This window comes from Melopsittacus undulatus, chromosome 7 (assembly GCF_012275295.1).
Source record: "Melopsittacus undulatus isolate bMelUnd1 chromosome 7, bMelUnd1.mat.Z, whole genome shotgun sequence".
NCBI lineage: Eukaryota > Metazoa > Chordata > Aves > Psittaciformes > Psittaculidae > Melopsittacus > Melopsittacus undulatus.
In genome coordinates, this window is record NC_047533.1 from 1,678,705 (window position 1) to 1,699,801 (window position 21,097).

At 48.4% G+C, this 21,097-nt stretch overlaps 1 protein-coding gene across 1 annotated transcript in view; it reads right to left on the reverse strand.

The window, feature by feature from the left end:
* SFXN5 (sideroflexin 5) overlaps nucleotides 1-21,097 on the reverse strand; it is a 67,699-nt gene that overhangs the window by 9,761 nt on the left and 36,841 nt on the right. Inside the window, exons 4-9 of the mRNA XM_034064722.1 lie at nucleotides 20,940-20,966; nucleotides 19,651-19,705; nucleotides 17,609-17,634; nucleotides 13,449-13,502; nucleotides 11,985-12,041; nucleotides 11,080-11,145 (exon numbers count right to left, since the gene is read on the reverse strand). Of these exons, the coding sequence (XP_033920613.1) occupies nucleotides 11,080-11,145; nucleotides 11,985-12,041; nucleotides 13,449-13,502; nucleotides 17,609-17,634; nucleotides 19,651-19,705; nucleotides 20,940-20,966 (285 nt within the window). The remainder of the gene's footprint in view (nucleotides 1-11,079; nucleotides 11,146-11,984; nucleotides 12,042-13,448; nucleotides 13,503-17,608; nucleotides 17,635-19,650; nucleotides 19,706-20,939; nucleotides 20,967-21,097) is intronic.

Genomic DNA, 21,097 nt, shown 5'->3' on the forward strand with positions numbered 1-21,097 from the left:
TGCAGCTGCTGGAGCATCCCAACAAGGCAGGGGAAGCTGGACACCAGGATACACCACACCACAACGGCTGTTAATATCCCACAACACAAAAGTGGGAGAGAACACTGATAACAGGAGAGTAACCTTACTTGGGGCTCTACTACACCTCTGGCCACGCTCTGTCCTTCATCCATCCCTCTTTTCCAAGTGCCAGGAATTCCTGCTGTATCTTTTCCTCCTGCTTTTGTTTCCAGCATCAACAACATGATCTCAGCAGAAGGAAAGTTGGTGACGGTGAAACCGAACCAGCCACTGTCAAAAGGGCAACTGTGTAATATTGAACCAAGGTTTCTGTTTCCTTTTCTTTTCTTGCTTGACATGAATATTAAATCACAGGAATTTCTGAAATCAGCCCTGCTTTATTTTTGCTTTCCTTTCAGATTATTTTGAAGCCAATTAAATGGTTTTCAATGCCTGAAGCTGGGAATGACCAAGTCATTTGATAAAGGTCTCCCTTTACCACCTACATCTTCATCCCTCCACATCTTAACCCAGTTTTAGAGCAGTAAATACATCAGGAATCCAAGAAGTTCTTTCAATACATTTGGAGAGGGAATTTTTATGAAATAAAGGCGTATCTGGAGTCCAGCAAGCAAAGGGGACATTGGCTGGAACAAGTGCAGAGGAGGCCATGGAGCTGCTGCGAGGGCTGGAGCAGCTCTGCTCTGGAGACAGGCTGAGAGAGCTGGGCTGGGGCAGCCTGGACAAGAGAAGGCTCCTCAAGGGGAGAGCCCAGAGCAGCTCCAGTGCCTAAAGGGGCTGCAGGAAAGCTGGAGAGGGGCTTGGGACAAGGGCCTGTAGGGCCAGGCCAAGGGGAATGGCTTGAACCTGCCCAAGAGAGGGGAGACTGAGCTGAGCTCTTAGGCAGAAGCTGTTCCCTGGGAGGGTGCTGAGGCGCTGGCACAGGGTGCCCAGAGAAGCTGTGGCTGCCCCATCCCTGGCAGTGCTCAAGGCCAGGTTGGACACAGGGGCTTGGAGCAGCTGCTCCAGTGGAAGGGGCCCCTGCCCATGGCAGGGGTTGGAGCTGGATGGGATTTAAGGCCCCTTCCAACCCAAACCAGGCTGGGATTCTACGACACCTCCTAAACATTGCTGAGCTGCTCTCTAGGCTTCATTAACTGCATTGATGAGATCTCCACTGATTTAAGGGATTCAGCTTCCATCAGCATCGGGACAATCCCTGACCGCTGCAGTTGGAGTTGGCTGCTCGAACTGACCTAGAAAGCCAACTTGGAAGTAGGGATTGGTTCCAAAGAAGCTTCTCCTTCGGCCCTCAAATCACCAGATTGCTGAATTAGAACACTAATTGGATCTGATGAGTCCCATCCAGCTGAAGTAAAGAAAAGAGCATTAGGAGAAGGAAGGAAAAAAATCAATTCATTAGGGCTGAGGGGTGAAGATGGAGGCAGAGAGATGGAAAACTGGGCTGTTTACCAACTGGAGCTCTACCAAGTCAAGGAGAACAGAATGGAGGAGTATAAGGGAAGGGAAAGCATTAACAATCCAAATGGAGAAGGAAGTTAGAGAGGGGCAAGAGAAAGGAAAAGAGGAAACCTGAGTGACAGCTGAGATGACTGAAGACGGGATGACCACAGCAGCCCCACAGTTGGATGCTTCAATGAAAGAAAATGGTGTCATGTGGGAAAAGAAGCAAGATTGCAGGAGACGTGTGAGCAGGAAAAGAGGGAATTAATGTTGAATGGCTTGTGTTGGAAGGGACCTTAAATCCCATCCAGCTCCAACCCCTGCCACGGGCAGGGACCCCTTCCACTGGAGCAGCTGCTCCAAGCCCCTGTGTCCAACCTGGCCTTGAGCACTGCCAAGGATGGGGCAGCCACAGCTGCTCTGGGCACCCTGTGCCAGCACCTCAGCACCCTCATAGCAAAGATCTTCTTCCTTATATCCAACCTAAATCTTCCCTATCAAAGTTTAAACCCATCAACCCTTGTCCTTGTATCACTACAGTCCCCAGTGAAGACACCCTCTCAGCATTCTCGTAGGCTCCTTTGGGATACTGGGAGCACTGGATACTGGAAGCACAGCTATCCAGACCCTAAACCCAGACACCTCATTTAAAACCTTCAAGCACCAAACACAAGTTTAGCACCAGCTCCTCCCATCTCCTCTCATTCTCCCTACAACAGGTGCCCTCTAAGGCAGTGCCCAGCCCTGCTCCATCCCCTTCCCATCCCTTGCCCTACTTTGCACCGACTGCCTCCAGCTTCTAAGTGTTTCCTGGCTGCCCTAAGTGGCCGATAGCACTGAGGGCAGTGGGTGGCCTCCTGTGCTGCCTCACAACCTGATTACGGGCATCACACCACATTCACAGGCTGTCAATGCCGCGGCTCCACACGGCTCACAAACAATTATCAGGAAGAAGGAGCTGGGATTAGAAAAAGCCACAGGGGCACCTCCACCTGGAGAGGAGAGTGAGAACTGGTGCGTGTGGGTGTGAGGGGAGTGTGCAATGGGAGCGGGGAAGGAGCAACAGCCCCTGGTTGCTGGTACCAATGGAGTGGGTTGCTGTGAGGATGCTCTACCCGCCCTGGGTTGTACATGGATGAGACTGAACAAGTGGTCCAATGAGTTCCTGTCCTTCCTGACCTGGGAGCAGGGAAACAGCAAGATCCTGGGGCTTTATTAGACATTAATTCTGTAAGTGTAATGAGCCAGCCCAACTTTAATTTATCTAAAAGAAGCTCTTAAGATTCTCCTGGCTTCGGTTGGATATTCCCAAGCTTTTCTTAATCATAGAATCCCAGCCTGGCTTGGATTGGAAGGGGCCTTAAAGCTCCTCCAGTTCCAACCCCTGCCACGGGCAGGGACCCCTTCCACTGGAGCAGCTGCTCCAAGCCCCTGTGTCCAACCTGGCCTTGAGCACTGCCAGGGATGGGGCAGCCACAGCTTCTCTGGGCACCCTGTGCCAGCACCTCAGCACCCTCACAGGGAACAGCTTCTGCCTAAGAGCTCAGCTCAGTCTCCCCTCTCTTGGGCAGGTTCAAGCCATTCCCCTTGGCCTGTCCCTACAGGCCCTTGTCCCAAGCCCCTCTCCAGCTTTCCTGCAGCCCCTTTAGGCACTGGAGCTGCTCTGGGCTCTCCCCTTGAGGAGCCTTCTCTTGTCCAGGCTGCCCCAGCCCAGCTCTCTCAGCCTGGCTCCAGAGCAGAGCTGCTCCAGCCCTCGTGGCAGCTCCATGGCCTCTGCCTTGCTCCAACAGCTCCACGTCCCCAGTGGCATCAGTGATCCAGGTCACTGAGCTGTGGCTGTCAGGATGCAAGCACAGGGATTGCCAAAGCAGCTGTGACACAACCCTTACAACACTAACACTGTTTTACAGCACTAACGTTAGGCTTGAGCAGACTTCACCTCTCAGGTGAAGGAGACAAATAATAAGCTCTCTCTGCTCAAATCCTGTGTGGCTGTGGGTGTGCTTTGGGTTATAAGGGATATTTTCAAGGGAAGAAACACGTTGACTCTGCAAAATGAAAACTTTTTGGGGTGGGGGGAATCCAGCTGCCTTAAAAGCATCTTTTAGCCATGTGCGTTTGTCCAGGAGCAGCCCCAGCTTTGATCTGATCTCCCAGACCCACACTGGGCTTTGCTGATGAGCCTCCGCTCAGCTTCCTTTCTCCAATACAGCTAAATATAAAATCTAGTAGTTGTCATCTGTGTGTAACCTCTGTGCTCAGGCAGCTCCAACCCAGCTGAGATCCTGCACCAACGATCATCTGTGAACCCTGCGGGGATACCACCCAAAGCCTTGGAGACAAATCACAGCGCTTCAAGAGCTCCGAAGCTCTGCAGATGCCCTACAGCAATCACAGAACACCCCCAAACGCTGTGTGTTCTTGGAAATAACATCCACAGGGCTTCTGTGCAGAAGAAAGTTGTCCCAGGATGACTGACACCTGTATCAGAGAGGCGTGATTTGAAGATGCTGCGAGGGCTGGAGCAGCTCTGCTCTGGAGCCAGGCTGAGAGAGCTGGGCTGGGGCAGCCTGGACAAGAGAAGGCTCCTCAAGGGGAGAGCCCAGAGCAGCTCCAGTGCCTAAAGGGGCTGCAGGAAAGCTGGAGAGGGGCTTGGGACAAGGGCCTGGAGGGACAGGCCAAGGGGAATGGCTTGAACCTGCCCAAGAGAGGGGAGACTGAGCTGAGCTCTTAGGCAGAAGCTGTTCCCTGGGAGGGTGCTGAGGCGCTGGCACAGGGTGCCCAGAGAAGCTGTGGCTGCCCCATCCCTGGCAGTGCTCAAGGCCAGGTTGGACACAGGGGCTTGGAGCAGCTGCTCCAGTGGAAGGGGTCCCTGCCTGTGGCAGGGGTTGGAGCTGGAGGAGCTTTAAGTCTCCTCCCAATCCAAACCATTGTATTCTGTGTTTCTATGATTCTCTGAAGCTTTAACCTGGTTTGGGCTTACACACTCCAGTCAAACTCCATATACTTTCACAGTCTGTGAAAGCACCGTGCACACTGCACACAACAAAGCCATAGCATCAGCAAACCACACTGGCATCAGCTCTCTTCTTCCACTGCCTTGTCCAGGGTCAGGATTTGGGGCCAGGGAGCATGGAACCACTTTTAAAACAAGGAGACCTGGCTCTGCCTATGAAGATCTGCTTCTAACACCCTCCTGCACACCTCTAGCAGCGGTGACTCCAGCGTGAGTCAGTAGGAGCTGATAGCACCACAGTTATTAATGGCATTAATCACCTGATTTTTGAGCCCAAGGTTACATTCAAGTCTTGAGCAGGTGCATTTGAAGTGTATAAATCGATATCGAACACAGAGCGTGGCTGGGAGTCATGGTTACATGTCATCACATCTCTCTCTTATACAAAAGAAGACAAAACACCTACTTTTGTCAGAATTTAGCTCAGGTTGCTAAGTGAGAACAACATGTTTATTTGTCTCTGTACTGACAAGACCGTCAATCCCAAACTTGCCCTTAATAAAAGCCTGGTTAGAAGTTACAAACCCTGGGATATTGGCAAGGGGATGGAGGGAGCTTCTATAACTGGGGTGAACTTCACCATCCCTGCACTGCAGAGGTGCCTGATCTCACACATGTGGTTTTGCTTCTCCTTCCATCAAGGGAATCAAAGGTCTATCACAAGGGGGAAGCTCATTGCCATCATGCCTTGGTGGTCACAATAAAAGGATTCCAAGTTACATCCACCTCTACATGTAAAACACACTCTTAATACCTGCCAGGCTTGCTGTGGTCTAATTAGGGCTCATCCTGCCAACTGAGGAGGATAATGCCAGCAGTCCTGATGTATATGGCACCTCCAAGGTACACACAGTGGTCAACAGATGGACAATGAGCTAATGACCAGAGCACCATGCTGAGTGACAATGCTCTGCTCACTGGGAGATGTCAAACGTGGCCAAATGATACTGGCAGAAGAGAGGAAGCCCTTGGAGGGTCTCCACAGGGTCTTCAGGATCACAAGGAGCAAGATTTGGAGCTTGGCTGGGCAGAACCATGGGTGGACATTAAAACCCTGGTGTGCAAAGCTCTGGTCCGAGGGCTACAGAAAGCAATGGCAGTAACACCACTGCTGTGAGATGCTTCAAGGAGAATGTACAGAGAAACCCAATGACTCTCCACCATGGGCTCCACCAGTCTCCAGCCTGCAGGTCTCAGCACCAGTGACTACCCATAAACCAGACAGATCATGGCCCTTGTCTGGATCTGGTTTAATTTGCATGCCAAGAACTTATCTGTTCTCAAACTGAAGTTATGGTCTATGTCCATTGTACTGACACAGTATCTTCTGTGTAAGGATGCTGAGGCGCTGGCACAGGGTGCCCAGAGAAGCTGTGGCTGCCCCATCCCTGGCAGTGCTCAAGGCCAGGTTGGACACAGGGGCTTGGAGCAGCTGCTCCAGTGGAAGGGGTCCCTGCCTGTGGCAGGGGTTTGGAATTGGTTGAGCTTTAAGGTCTCTTCCAACCCAAACCATGCCAGGATTCTATAAAGAGCTGGGTCAGAAGCAAAAGGGATCAGCAGCACAGAAGTAAATTGAGTTTGGATCTGAAATTAAGAAACCTATTATAACACATGTAAAACCAGTTATTAACAATGAGATTGGGTTTGGTTATGTTGCTTTTTTATCCTTTCAAAAGCATGATCAAATTAGAATGTTCATGTCTTTGCGTGTCTGCTGGAAATGGTTTCCAATCCCTCCAATCAGTGTAACTCTTGCTGCTATGATACTGGGGAAAAAACCCCAAACCGTAACACTTCAAAGGCACTTGATCTTTCTCATGTCCTTTTACCACTCTTTGCTTTTGTTTGCCTCACTTAGGAAAACCAGCTGATATTAACTACACTTCATCCACCATCATGCACAGCAGCCAGATAGAGGCAAAGAGGGCCCAATCCCAGGAATCCACTCAACTGTATGAGAAAACACATTAAAAATAACAATTATTGCTCAGAAAAGCAGTAAAATGAGAGGAATCCAAAGAAAAGGCAGGAAGGAGGTTGATGGATGGAGAATATGCTAAAAATAAGCTACAATCACAGAAGGAGAAAGAGAAATCTAGGTTACTGAGCGGTGATCAGACTCCTCTCACATACTGTCTGCCACAAGCAAGGAGGACATAGAATCATAGAATGGTTTGGGTTGGAAGGGACCTTAAAGCTCATCCAGTTCCAATCCCTGCCACGGGCAGGGACACCTTCCACTAGAGCCTTGTCCAACCTGGAGTAAGAAGTTAGAGATGGAAGAGCTCCATCTTTTCACCTCATTCCCCACATCCAGTCCCACCATTATCCCTTCTGATGTCTTTTCTAACCTGACTGCAAGTGATGGCTACATCCAAGTACTGCACAAGAGGAGAGGAAATTCTGGACCTGCCACATCTTTCCTTGCCTGGAGCTAGGCTGTGGATTGGGTTGGGAGTAGGGGGAAAGAACAGGAATAGTCATCGAATCATAGAATCAATTAGGCTGGAAAAGCCCTTTAAGCTCATCCAGTCCAACCATTCCCAGCACTACCAAGGCCAGCACTAACCCATGGCACTGAGGCCTCGTCTCCACGCTGTGTGAACCCTTGCAGGGCTGGTGCCTGCAGCCCTGCCCTGAGCAGCCTGTTCCAATGCCTGAGCACCCTCTAGGGCAGGAATTGTTCCTCAGCTCCATCTAAACCTGCCCTGGTGCAGCTTGAGGCTGGTTCCTCTTGTCCCATCCCTTGTTCCTTGGGAGCAGAGCCCAGCCCCTCCTGGCTCCATCCTCCTCTCAGGCACTTGGAGGGAGCCATCAGGTCCCCCCTGAGCCTTCTCTTCTCCATCTGAACCCCCAGCTCCCTCAGCTGTTCCCCATCTCTTGTGCCCCAGGCCCTGCACCAGCTCCAGTGTCCTGCTCTGGTCCCGCTCCATCACCTCAAGGTCTCTCTTGCAGTGAGGGATAATATTAGGGAAAAATATTGAAAACCACTGAAAAAAAGAGCATTGATTCCTCCAAGCCCTCATCCTGCAGGGCTGTGGATCAGGACCCCAGGTGCAGCACTGGATCTAAGAGAGAAGCATCACCTCTCTCCGACTGCAATCCCTCCCTCTCTCTAGCATAGGAAAAGAATCCAGTTACCTGCAAAGCTTCCAAGACTTCCAGTTTAACTGCAAGAAGCCCAAAGCCAAAATCTGCTCTTCTCTATGTGTGAGCAAGTCATTTGTTTGTCCCTCTCTGTTAGATAAAGGCACGGAGGGTGAAGGCAATGGGAAGCACTATCACAAGTCAACCCCTCTGTCACTCATGAGCCTTCTCCCCGCATCGTTGCCAACTGCAAAGGTGGAAGGGGCTCAGTTTAATTAATAGCAGGTCTCAGCAGACCACTGGAGGCAGTGGCACTTGTTTTCAGGTCATCTGGTCCTAATAGGCTCACACTGGGAGGTGATTTGTTGCTAACTGACAGCAGAGATCACTTAATGAGGGCTGAGACCTTCCAACCCAATGTAATGAACCCCGGGGCTGTTTCGATGTTATTTGTCATCATCATTTAAAAACAAAGCACAAAGCACTCGAGGAGATGCTGGATCTTAAGCCAGGTATTTACAATATAGAAATCACTCCCTGCTCTGCAGGATTTTCTCCAGGCTGCCCTGCATTGGGAATGGAGCAGGCAGGAAGTGCTGCGGTGGATTATGAGGACACAAAGCTGTAACACACATAGTTGTGTCCCCACCAGCTCGTCTATGGGGACACACTATAGAGACATCAGTTGCACATCTCATTTTTGCACCCTACATGCTTCCCTTGGAAGGAGACCTCCATTCCTACATCAAGAAGCAAGAAGAATCCATGAAGGCTGCTGCTCTTCCTCACTCTCCCAACTACATCAATGGACCTAAGGAAAGCTCCTGCCTCCCCCTAACAGTACTCTGACCCTCAGCGCACCACAGCTACAAAACACTGCTATTACATGCCAAGGGCATCCCAGTGGAAGCCCAGCCTGGTGGGGCCATTGTAGCACTTTAACAGGAAGGTAGAACCCCCCTCTGGCATCCACACCAGCAGAGGAAGGTTTCTTCTTACACAAGCCTGGAATCCTGTTGTACAGAGCACCTTTCCTTGGAGTGCTTTAAAAGCTCTCCAGTGATGGACAGCCGAGGTGTGCAAGATAACCAGGCCCTGGGGCTCCTGCTGGAGATGCACCTACAAATTAGGAGGACAGATAAATCCCAGTATCCCTTACTTCTGTGCTTACTCCGAGCTCATTGCTCTGTACAGACCATCACCTCCTTCACCACCAGGGAGGAGACAGTACAACTAATGGAGATATAAACTACCATGGGACAAAGAGCTGATCTGTTATCATATGACTGTAAGCCATCTACAAGCCACCAGTGGTGACAGCCACCCTGCAGTAACAGCAGGTCACTGCTGCTTTGCTGTAACTCCTTTGATCTACAAGTCATAGAATGGTTTGGGTTGAAAGGGACCTTCAAAGCTCATCTAATCCCACCCGCTGCAATGAGCAGGGACATCCTCAACTACATCAGGTTGCCCAGGTGCCTTGGTGTAGCTTTTCCCACTGCTTCAGAGAATATGTGTTTCTCACAGTACCACTGATGGTGACACTTATGCCCTATGAACCTATCCCTGCTTCACCTCCTTTGCAGCCAGCCTAGGAGGAACCAGAGCTTTCCAACACCTGCCTCAACTGTCCCAACATGGGCAACACCTCCCACTGCCCAAGTGGTTTCCTTACCAAAGCCTGTCAGCTTCTCAGGGTGACAAACCTCTCCCAGCATCACTTCTCCATGTGTCCTACCCTCTATCTGCCCCTGCTGCCAAAACAGAGGGGAGCATTAACGCCAACAATGTGGAACCAGACATCAGCCCCTTGCACTGAGGGGTTGGAAGGCAGGTTGTGAGCAGCAGCAGCACATCAAGCTGGAGAGCTCTGCTTTACTGATTCACAAGGTGGAAATACCTGAGCTAAGGGCTGAGAATGCTTTCCTATGCTACACCAGGCAGAGTGGACAGAGGGTTGAGGTGGGTGAGATGGGGCCTCACGTTGTACTTCAGCTGCAGAAGCTGGAGCTGGTGTGGACACATCTTTATGGGGTTATGAAGAGTGGGAGCTCACACCAGCACAAGGCTGCTTTGTTCTGCAGTGAAGGGATAGATAATACAAGTGATAAAGGAGAGCAGCACAGCAACCAGTGAGTGCACCAAGCCAGGGGATGGACAAGTGTCAAGTAGATGTGCATCCAACAAATGGACAAGCTTCCACTTAAAACCTCAAGGTGCTTCACCAGCTCCATGCCCTTTGCTCGAGAACAGAGATAAGTCTTCTGCAGGCTTCCTGCTGTCCCTTGTGGCCATGACATGCCTGCTTCCATAGGCACATCATGGAAGCTCCTGCTTCCATAGTTCCCTTAGTGATCCCCGGTTTGCTCTAGACAGACATTTTACCTTATAAAGAAATCTAAACAAGCCCATGTAGCATCTTCCTGAACGTGAATTGGGGAACCTGGGTACAAACAGCACAGTGAGCAGGCTGAGAGCCATAGAATCACCATAGAATGGTTTGGGTTGGAAGGGACCTTAAAGCTCCTCCAGCTCCAACCCCTGCCACGGGCAGGGACCCTTTCCACTGGAGCAGCTGCTCCAAGCCCCTGTGTCCAACCTGGCCTTGAGCACTGCCAGGGATGGGGCAGCCACAGCTTCTCTGGGCACCCTGTGCCAGCGCCTCAGCACCCTCACAGGGAAGAGCTTCTTTATATCCAACCTAAAGCTGTTTAAGTTTGAACCCATTCCCCATTCTAAAGTCTATTTGCAGACAAAAACACCTGGAAAAGGATGCCTGTGGCTTGAGATTAAGGAAAAAGGTCTTGGCCAGAGGAAAACAACTACAAATGCTGCGGGATCTGTAATGTCCCAGCAGGAAAGGTACAACCATACAGTTCAGAGGCTTATTTGAAACCCCAGTGTAAGGAAGAACTTCCATAAGTTGCTCCTGAGAAATGTACCTGCTCCCTTAGGATTTACTGACCCTGCTACAGATGCCAGCTCTTGCTTCTGGGGAACCTGGTATTAGAAGCCTGTTGAGTGCACCATGAGACAATGGGGTTAGCATTGTTTAAAGTTCCTCTCTTAGAGACTACTTCAACTATGACCCAAACACCGTTCCCAGCTTGAACACCATCCACAGGTCATTTTGAGTGCCTTGGTTCTTTCAATGCAAGGTGGTGACCCATCAGAAGAACATCTCTCAACGCCTGCCTTTGTTCAGCGTGTCAAAGTCCCTCTTTTAGCTTGGACCAGGCTAATTCCCCCCCAGTTAACACACAAGTGGATGACCTGAGTTCACCCAGCATCAAAGCCACAGTGTGGGAAGCCATCACCAGTAGAAACCTCCTTCTGTTGGGAAGCTGGAGCTTGCATGGACAGAATCACCTCACAGTTACAGTATTTTCTGGTTATATAGACCAGATCCTGTCAATTATAAGACAAACATAACTGGCAATTCAAACAAACATCTTAAAACCACTGTGAGGAAGCAGTTAGTAGTGAATACAGAGATACAAAGCGTTACCCACTGCTATCGAGACAGCGCTTATGACAGCTCCCAAGTAGCCCTGGATGAACTTGGACGTCGGAGAAGGCTTTGGAAAGAGAAAACAAAACATATTGTCACTAAACAAACTCCTGGTTATTAAACTGCAGCTCTGCTTTTTGGGGGCTGTTTGCATTGTGTTTGTTTGGAAGCAGAGACAGGTTTCATCTCTGTCATATTGTTCTGTGACACATGGTCTGTCATGTAGCAGCGGCAAAAGAAAGGCAAATTGGAGCCTTGTGAGCAAGGTTAAAGGGACTGGGAAATTAATTGGCATCAGAAAATGATAATATTAATTGGAGCTCAAAGGAAGGATGTGAATGGAATTCAGCAAATGGTACAAAATGCGTTATTCTTATACGCTAGTGATGAGCCCCAAACTCTCCACATGAAATAGCTGTGGTTGAAATGTTATCTCAATGAGCTGGATGGTTTCCAGCTCAGCTTCCTGTCTTGAGCTTGTAATGAATGATAAAGCAAGGAGAGAGGAGGAACAGCCCCACCACTTCCCAGCATCACTGCTGCTAGCACATATAAAGTCCTCAGGAGACATCAGGGTGATCATGGAGGTGTCTTTTGCTACCCCAAACCCCAGATACCACTTTGCTTTGTGCTCATTTTCATATCAAATATAAGCATTTCACCCCAGTTAGAACTAGATACTGGTTCAGCTCAAAGCCATTTAGTGTTACTGATGTGCTTCGAGTGATTTTGGGATCCTCATACCATTTACAGCTGAGGTTTGACATGGAAGCCTATACAGGATCCATAAATCCATCACTGTGTTAACTCCAGAGCATCTATTACCAGTGAAGCGACAAGACTTCTGTTTGTGTGTTAAACCAGAACTAACACACCATGCACACCACAGACATTGGGTCTCCTCACCTTTGTCGCGTTGCGGTTTGCATAGTTGACGCAGGCATTGTGGCTCTGATTCAACCACTGAGGAGGAAACAGGAGACAGGCATAAACATAACTTCACACTGATAAGGTGAAAAACATCTATTAAAGGTGGGAATGTCGATAGAAAACTGTTCCCTTGGGCCTGCTCACCATTTGCCATCTCTTTGTAAAGGCTCCTGTATAACCTGCATCTGATTTAATGCCCCTCAAAGGGAGGGACAGAAAGCCCAAGGTATCCATAGACCAGAGGGCAGCTTTGCTTCCCTGTTTGCTCGACAAACAGCTCTTCTCCTGGCCCAATCTACCTCAACACATCTCAGTTGATCTTTGTTTTCATCAGCACCAAACCCATACGGCTGTTAAGAGGTAGCATTAAGCCCAGCAGTCAATTCATAGCATCCCAGCCTGGTTTGGGTTAGAAGGAACCTTCAAGCTCATTCAGTTCCACCCTTCTCAGGGTGCTGAGGCGCTGGCACAGGGTGCCCAGAGAAGCTGTGGCTGCCCCATCCCTGGCAGTGCTCAAGGCCAGGTTGGACACAGGGGCTTGGAGCAGCTGCTCCAGTGGAAGGGTTGGAACTGGCTGAGCCTTAAGGTCCCTTCAGCCCAAACCAGGCTGGGATTCTGTCATTCTAAGAGCAGGGGAGGCAAGTTGCCTTCACAAACATGAATGAGTGTAGATGTCTCCAGCTACCATCCTACTCCCACAGCAGGTGATGGCACATGGCACAAGTTACAGCTAAACACCCCAAACCACAAGTTACTGGCACATACCAACATATTCTTGGTCCTGCAGTCTTTCTAACATACTAAGCAGATCCCATTCTGCTTTGATGTTTCTTAACTGCATAATTCTCTATCATCACTTACACTGTAGACAATAAAAAGACATGCACGACTAAAAATAAGCCTGAAAAGAACTTGTTCTTTCATTTCAGTTGCTGCTGAAATGATACTTTACTGGTGTGTTTACTATGGATGTAACTCATTCACGTGCACGCTTCCCCCTCTTACTCTTAATTCCCAGAATTTTAATGGGAAATAACACCCACTGCTCCCTACACACAGGCTAGGCTGGATGGGGCTTGGAGCAAGCTGCTCTAGTGGGAGGTGTCCATGCCCATGGCAGAGGTTGGAGCTGGATGAGCTCTTCCAACCCAAACCAGTCTGGGATTCTGTGATTTACACCTATACAAAATGGGTCCAAAAAGCTGATTTTGTGATCCCAGAGTATTTTTCATCTCCCTTGCAATGGCATAAACTGGAAAGCAGCCCCAATAGTTTGCTTATAGTCTCTTCTAGACCTACCAAACCTTTCCCTAATTCTATCCAGCCACATCATCTCCCCATTAACTAAAGCATTGCCAATGCAGAATAGCCACATGTATCTAGACAAAATTCAACTGCTTCTTTCCATTCCATCCCATTCTCCATCCATTCGGACATTACCTGCCAAAACACAGTGGATGCCAGCGTCTGGTTGGGCAAGAGAAGACCAACAACCTGCAAGAGAAGAGATTTGGTCATTAGTAAATGCATTGTTGGTTTGCTCTTGATGCTTTTCTCGGCATGCCAACAGAAAGCTTATTTCTGATGTCTTGAACAAATGACCTTCATTTACGGCTTCATTTCATTATAGTGATTGAACTTCCCTTCTGCCTGTTGTCTCTCAGCTTTCCAGTGGTGAAACTGGGCAATGGAGATGCTCATGGAAGCTTTGCTTATTTGTTGCTTGCAACACACCTTGGAAAGAGTTTGGCAGCAGATACAGCCCAAAGATTAATTCATTCAAATGTAATCACTTCTTTATTCCAGGTATTTCTGGAGGAGAGCATCAACACTGCTTGAACGCAAGAGTTCAAAGCTGTTGCTATTGGCAGTGGAAGCAGGGTCGTTCTTACTTTCCTGTGGCACATTTGCTCTTTCAAGCACAAGAATGGAATCCGATTGGAACGTCTGAAGACAGGAGTGACACCTGGAAGCACTTGTGCTCCTGTTTGGGAGCCTGGATTTTGAGTTAAGAGAGAATTATGGATGTGTTGTACTCAACAGAAGAAATTGAATAAGAGGAAAAGGATGCAAATCATGGAGACTCCCAACAATAAACCCCAAAAGCATAGACAGGAAGATGAGCTCTTGGGTAAGACCCATAGAATAGTTTGGGTTGGAAGAGACCCTCAGAGGTGATCTAGTCCAACCCCAAGAAACAGGTAAGGTGAGATACTTCCTACCATCATTGTCCTTTCCTCTCCTTTGCCTTAACTCACAGAATGGTTTGGGTTGGAAGGGACCTTCAAAGGTCACCTAGTCCAACCGTGCTGCAATGAGCAGGATGTCTGATAGTTTCCAAAGAAGACATCCTTCTTGTTGCAAAATCATCTCTGCTCTTTGTTATGAGTATAAAGGCTGAACAACTTACTCCTAATTCCAAACACATTTATTGTCAGGGCATTGATGTCAGGACACTGATGTGCACTAAAACATCCCCGAGGCATCTGGACAAGGAGGCTGTGAGTTCATTCCCACTCTCAGACTGCCTTTTGTACCATTTTCCTTAAGTGTATTCCTAAGAAGAGCACAAACATCCCTGTTTGGAGCACTGAGAGCCTGCTGCAGGGAGGGCTAAGCTAACGCCATCTCCCCACATCTGCAGCAGCATCAGTTGAAGAGGAGGCAACCTCTACGCTTAAGGACACAAGAGAGAAATAACAACAAACAAAAGGGTAATAGGGTTGGGAGGCCTGATTTCATTTCCATCTTCGTTCCCTTCTCCTCCTCCTCCTCCAGCTTTTCCTCCTACAGCCTCTCGTGAAGTTACAGCTACTTTGTACACTGGCTGAGCGCCAACCTGTGCAAGTTACACTAATTTACCACTTCCATTCAATATGGGGCTCTTGTCATTAATTACTCCAGCGCTGGTCTTAGCCAAATGAATTCAAGAGGCGATGAACTTCCTCACTCAAGGACTGGCTCCTAGCCCTGAAGCCACCAGGCTAATGAGGCTCTGGAGGAGCAAGGGAAGACTCCAGGCAGGCACTTGCATTGTCAGCTGAAGCTGAGCGCCGAGGGAAATAGAAGAGGAAAATAAATAAATAAAGGAGAGCACCCAAAATGTGTATGACTGAAAGAGGCACGTTTAAATGCAAACTCTCCATATGTGCAAGAGTCTGTCAAGAAATGTACAATTTCACTTTTAATTACTGTCAGGGGGAAAAAATAACTAAGAAGGAAAACAAAATAGGCAAAAAGCTTCTAAATGCTTAGAAAAGTACCAGCTATAATGTTTAATTGCCTATCAGGTGTGAAGGGGCTTTCGTGGCACCAAAGATGGGGCTAAAGCCACTGCTTGGCCATCTGTGGGCTCTGTTTGTGTTGTGAAGTTTCCTCTTGCAAGGCCCAAGTCCTGCTCTGTGTGTTAGCAAGAGTTGTCTGCATCCCCATATTAACACCCAGGTCTCCTCTATGGACTTTCAAACCTCAATAAGGCCCCCCCAGTTTAAAGGGTTGGGGAAAATAAGGTGCTTAAAGAGGTGGGTGGCAGCTGGGAACAATAGCACGACTTCTGCTTCATCTTCACTGCCCATCTTAGGCTGAATTCCCTACATGCAGATACATCTTCCTCCTTAAGGCCTTCCATCCCTGGGATGAAACACAAACCCAGAGGAAAGCCCACAGCCCAGCAGCTGCCCTGCACATCTTACCCTGCAGCAAAGGGAGGTGATCCCTGGAAGAGCTCAAGGCCAGGTTGGACACAGGGCTTGGAGCAGCTGCTCCAGGGGAAGGGGTTGGACCCGTGACAGGGGTTGGAGCTGGAGGAGCTTTAAAGGACCTTTACAACCCAAACCAGTCTCTGGTTCTATAATGGGAGCAGATGGATTTGCTCCCTCCTGGGCTGAAATCTCAGTGGGCAAACACAGAGTCTCCCTACACTGACCTATCCCACATGCTGTCCTCACTCTGCAACCGATTCCACGATAGAACCATGAGCTTGAGCATGGAAAGGATGGAAGCTAAACCGAAAAGCAAAAGATTGCAACTCGGGGGAAGGATAAACAGCCACAAGATTTGATGTGTCAGGGGAGTAGCTGCTTTGGCCAGAAAAGAAACGATTATCTTCAGCAAGACCTTAATCTCTTTCACAATGAGCTAAACTAAACTGAATTAGTTTGCATTAGCTATAGGGGGAGGAAAAAAACCCAAACCAAGATGTATATCGGCAGCATCATGCATTGACTGAGAGGCACTAAACCTGGTAATACATCCTTTAAGCACATCTATGCCGAGGGTTTAAGTGACCCTCAGACCCTGGGACAGTCACACCGGAGGTGAGGACAGCCACACTCACACAGCCAGAGCCCACCGCAGGCACGTTGAGTCTCTCTTGAGGAAATCCCATCCCCCTATGTGAAATGCAAGACTCAAACTGTTTTTATGCTAGAGCAGGCTGCCAATTTTGTCACTAAATTTCACAGATCGATTGGCATAAATGTTACATTTTAATTTTAACATTTCAAACGTTTGGGTATGGGCTTTTTTTTTTTTCCTCCTTTTTTTTCTCCTCCTCTTTGTAAATGACAAGAGGTTCCAGTTTATCCTTTACAGCGAGTGAAATTGGGCTCATCTGACAGCTCGCGGCTCCTCTGACAGCTCTGGATTGGGGCCGATTTCATTGTCAGTTTGAGCGTTAACTCATTTCTGTTTAACCTTTTCTTTGAAAGTGCCCCATACAAAGTGCCCACTGAGCCCTTTCCCTGCCACAACACAGAGTACTGGATGTGATGGGTGCTGCTTTAGGTGCTGGCAACCCCGCTGTCCGCAGTGATTGTCACCGCTAAGCAAGAGCTATGCCACAGTCCACTGGGTGCAGGAGGTCAAACTGAGCAGATTTTGCTCCTTCAACCATTTTAATACATGTAATTGAAGAAGCTGAGCCAAGAACTGGTGGCTCTGAGGACTTTATGGCACCAACGTTGAGCAATTTAGGGCAAAACTCCATGCCTCAGTTTCCCCATTCATAAAGGGGATTAATTAATGATTCCCATTCCTGAAGACGAGCTGAGATTTCAACACACAGGCAGAATTATCTCCCTTCTGGCTCTCGCTACTGAGAGCACCCAAATGCTTACACATCCCACAAGAACAAGTACAAACTCCAAGCACCCTCAGCAGTAACCCCATGGAAAGCACTCACTGCTGTAATTAATGGAGATGGGAACGCACGACATGGGCCTCGCCGTGCTGCAGCTCATCACGTTCAGGAAGAGACTTGTAAAACATGCAAATGAAACCCCAAAACAGAAACAGAAGTGTCCAAAGCTGAAATCTGAGAGTTGCAGAAGTTGCATTTTGCAGGCAATGAGCTCATCTCGGTCTTCCCTTCTCCCAGAAGGGAAAGATGGAGCTGGAGATGTTGCACAGGGCTGAGTGAATGACGTTCGAGAGATGAGTAACCTCAAGCACAATGTGCATAGGGCAGGTTTGACACGGTGAAGACCCTGCTAATGTGCAATGGGAACCCTTGTGGGAGCATGTAGGTGGCATGTGGAGTGCTAAAAGATGCGTTTCTTGGTACTTGCAAACAAAATAGGGAGAGATGTTAAAATACTTACGATGGGTGTTCCAAAGGGAATGTAACCTATGAAAAACAAAAAGAGATGCATTCATCTTAATACATAGCTTTGGGATGGAAAAGCATCCTATCTGAGACACGGATCAGGTTAGGGTAGCAGCCAAAGCCCCATCCCTGCAGTGTTCAAGGCCCAGTTGGATGGGGTTTGGAGCAAGCTGCTCTAGTGGAAGGTGTCCCTGCCCATGGCAGGGGTTGGAATTGGATGAGCTTTAAGGTCCCTTCCAAGTCAAACCATTCCATGATTCCACAATTCAAACAATGGGCTGCACTCGCTTCCACCAGCTCTTCACCACCATTGGGACATGGACTGATGAAGCTAGAGAACACTCCTGATTTTTCCTCATCTCCTTCCCATTCTCCATCTGCTTCTCTTGGGCTGTGGTCTAAGACTTCCCCTGAAACATGTATCATCTAGACCTTAAGCTTACTCCAGTAAGCCCAGTCTGTTTCATTACATAGCACTGGCACTTCAGAGGGCATCCTGTTGTTGAGCTGGGCTCAGCAGCCAGCAAAACCTCACATCATCAGATGCAAAGGGATGAGAACTCAAACCAGGAGCTGCTCGGTCCGGAGCAGGAGAAGCTGGATGCTGCTATCGGAGCTGACCTAGTGGCTTGCTGCCATGGGAAGGGGGAGATCCTGCCCCCCTTCCCAAGCTCAGTCACACAATCTGTTCCCTTCCTTGTGCCAGCTCTGTTGCTCATCAGACCCTCCCACAACCTACCCTCACTAACCCAGGAGAACACTCTCCAGCTTCCCATGCCCCTTCCCTTCTTGCTGAGCCTGGTCCCACCACTACCGCATGCCAAAGCCGCTCATGAAGCCACCTAACAAGCTGCAGAGCCCATGCCAGTTAAGGAGCAGGACCATGTCACCATAGGTGGGATCTTCCTCATTCACCATCTGCTTTATCAACCTCTCTATGAGGGATTTTATACCAGGAGAGCTCATTTATTTCTAGGTCAGTAGAAGAAGCACGAGGGTGTAAGCTGAAGAAAGTGTAGTTGCATCGTGGAAGAGAGAAGGTCTATTTAATCACAGGTCTAAGTTAAAGCTCTGTAACAGAGATAAGCCTTTACCCCAAATCCTATTGAGTGCCACAAAAATCAAATGCTTCACATTTTTCCCCTGCTAAGTCTGCCAATTTCTGTGCTAATTATAATCCATCTCTATGACTTCCACTAGAAGGTCTCGATATTCCTGAATTAAGCCTCATGGATCCAATTTACAGTCAGAAAAGGGGCAAAGACCTGAGGGGAAGAATAATTAAACAAAGAAATAAATATAGAACCATCAAACTGTGGCTCCTGGCTTTTCTTGCCTTCGCTTTACCCTCATCATCACCCTGCTACAGAGAACCAGAGAGCAAAACCCATCAACCCTGTTATATTCCCCTTATGCCCAGCATTCAGGTGAAGATGCTCCCCCAAAAAACATGGGGAAAGTCCTATTTATTTGAATACGCCATTTGGGAATAAGCCAAGGCTGAACTTCCTCCTCAAGAGAGGTGTTATTCAACCCACAGCAGAGATAACTGTGGACCTGTGCATGGCAAAGGAACATCCCAAAGAAGAAAGGAGGAGGCAAGGATTTAAGCATTAAGCAACCTGGAACAAGCCACAGCGGAGCTGATACTTTCTGGCTGCCACTGGCACATGGTAAAATAGGGCTCATCCCATTCTCTCCTGGAGAGTAAAACCATAAACTGGTCATTGGGCACCAAGCTTTGCTATTTACTACTGAATTAATATGCCCAATATTGTGATGGATACCTCAAAAATGTCAACTGTTTGAGTTCATATTAGAACCTCTGAAGGAAATGAAAACGTGAAGCCCTAAATCTTCCATAGGTATTTAGGATCCCAGTTCTCCTCAGCTGCAAAGGGGTTTGGAGATCTGAATTACTTCTTGAGCTTAATCTAAACGTTTACAAGCTGCAGTTCAAAAACAGCAGGGAAAAAGAAGGGATTTTGTACATATTCCCAGTAATATTCATGTTGGCCCAGTTGGGACATACTCTACCTGACATTCGGAAAGGCATGAAGATGGTCTCATTTGTGTCGGGATGGATGATGGCCTGGAAAAGAGTCAGCAGAGAGACAGGGTGAAGGCACAGCAGCAAAGGCAGTGCTCAGCCTCTACAAACAGCACCTTCCACCAGCGAGTACTCAGCACCCTCCTTGCTTTTAACCAAGGGAGTTATTGTTCAAGAGCCTCCCCCAAACCTCCCACAACCGCTTGTCCCTCTTGAAGTAACTGAGTATACATTGATAATGTAGAGTACATCATTTAACCTGAAATACAGAAAGTGGCTCTTCCTTGGTACCATAATGTCCCCCAATGCTACACCTTAACCCCAGGGGGAGAAAAGCAGTTTTAGGAGGAGAAAAGGGAAACCTGTTTCCTACCCCTGTTTTCAGCATCTCCACTGAGGTGCAGCTCAATGTCCTGGCTGAAACACTGCTCTACAGAAGGAAAAGCCCTTGCTGAGGCAGAAGGATGGGGAGGGCAGGGCTGCCTGCTTGGTTGTAAATCACTTCATGATGCTCAGAAAGCAAATGGGTGCAGGAGACCCTGTAAGGACTGGTGTGGCTGTGCCATGAAGGATGGATTCACCCCGAGGAGCATCCCCATCTGCAGGTGTGTCTGCATGAGGATGTTGTAGGAAGCCTGAAATGCTGCTTCAGGATCAGAGGTGGGATAAAAACCCTACAGGAGCTGTCCTCTCTGGTTGTCACCATAAGGGTCACCCAAATAACCCCCCTCATGTGCCACAGGATTTGGATTTGCTGGTTTATTCGACCTTTATGTGTAACCACAGCTCCTCAACCAGCGCTGGTGGTTGCGGACAGCCCAATATCCGTGGAAATCCTAGATGTTTTACTAACAAACAGACAACCAAGGTCACTGGGACCATTTTTCACCTCATTTCAGAGGAGGTTGCACTGGCACTAAGTGGCTGGGGAGGAAAAAAGCATCCCCAAGTGATCTGGGATTGCAGAGGAGGGAGGTACGACACAGTTACAAACCTTACCAAGGAACTGTCAAACTATTTTCAAAAGACTGGAGACAAGAAATCTCTTGACTAGACAGGAAGGAGAAAATGAAGACATCAAAATATATAAATACAAAGAAGGAAAAAAATCAGAGCCTTTGGTGGCAAGTGTTCGCTGCATTTACATTCCTGTGGCAAGACAAAACAGCGACTGGCAAAGTCAATAGCGGAGAAGAGGACAGCGACGCTTAGCAAAGAGGAAAGCAAACAGCAAGGGTTGACAGTAATCATCAGATAGGAATAAAAAGGGTATTACCTGCTTGATTTTTTGAGCTCCCCACAGCTAGAAAAAGAAAGAAAAGAGAATGTTACCTATAAAAACCAAGCAGTGAAACCCCAAATATTCATCTTTGAGCTGTTGTAGTGAGTGAATGCGTTTAAACAGACCCGTTTTCAGCATCCTTCCTGGATGCA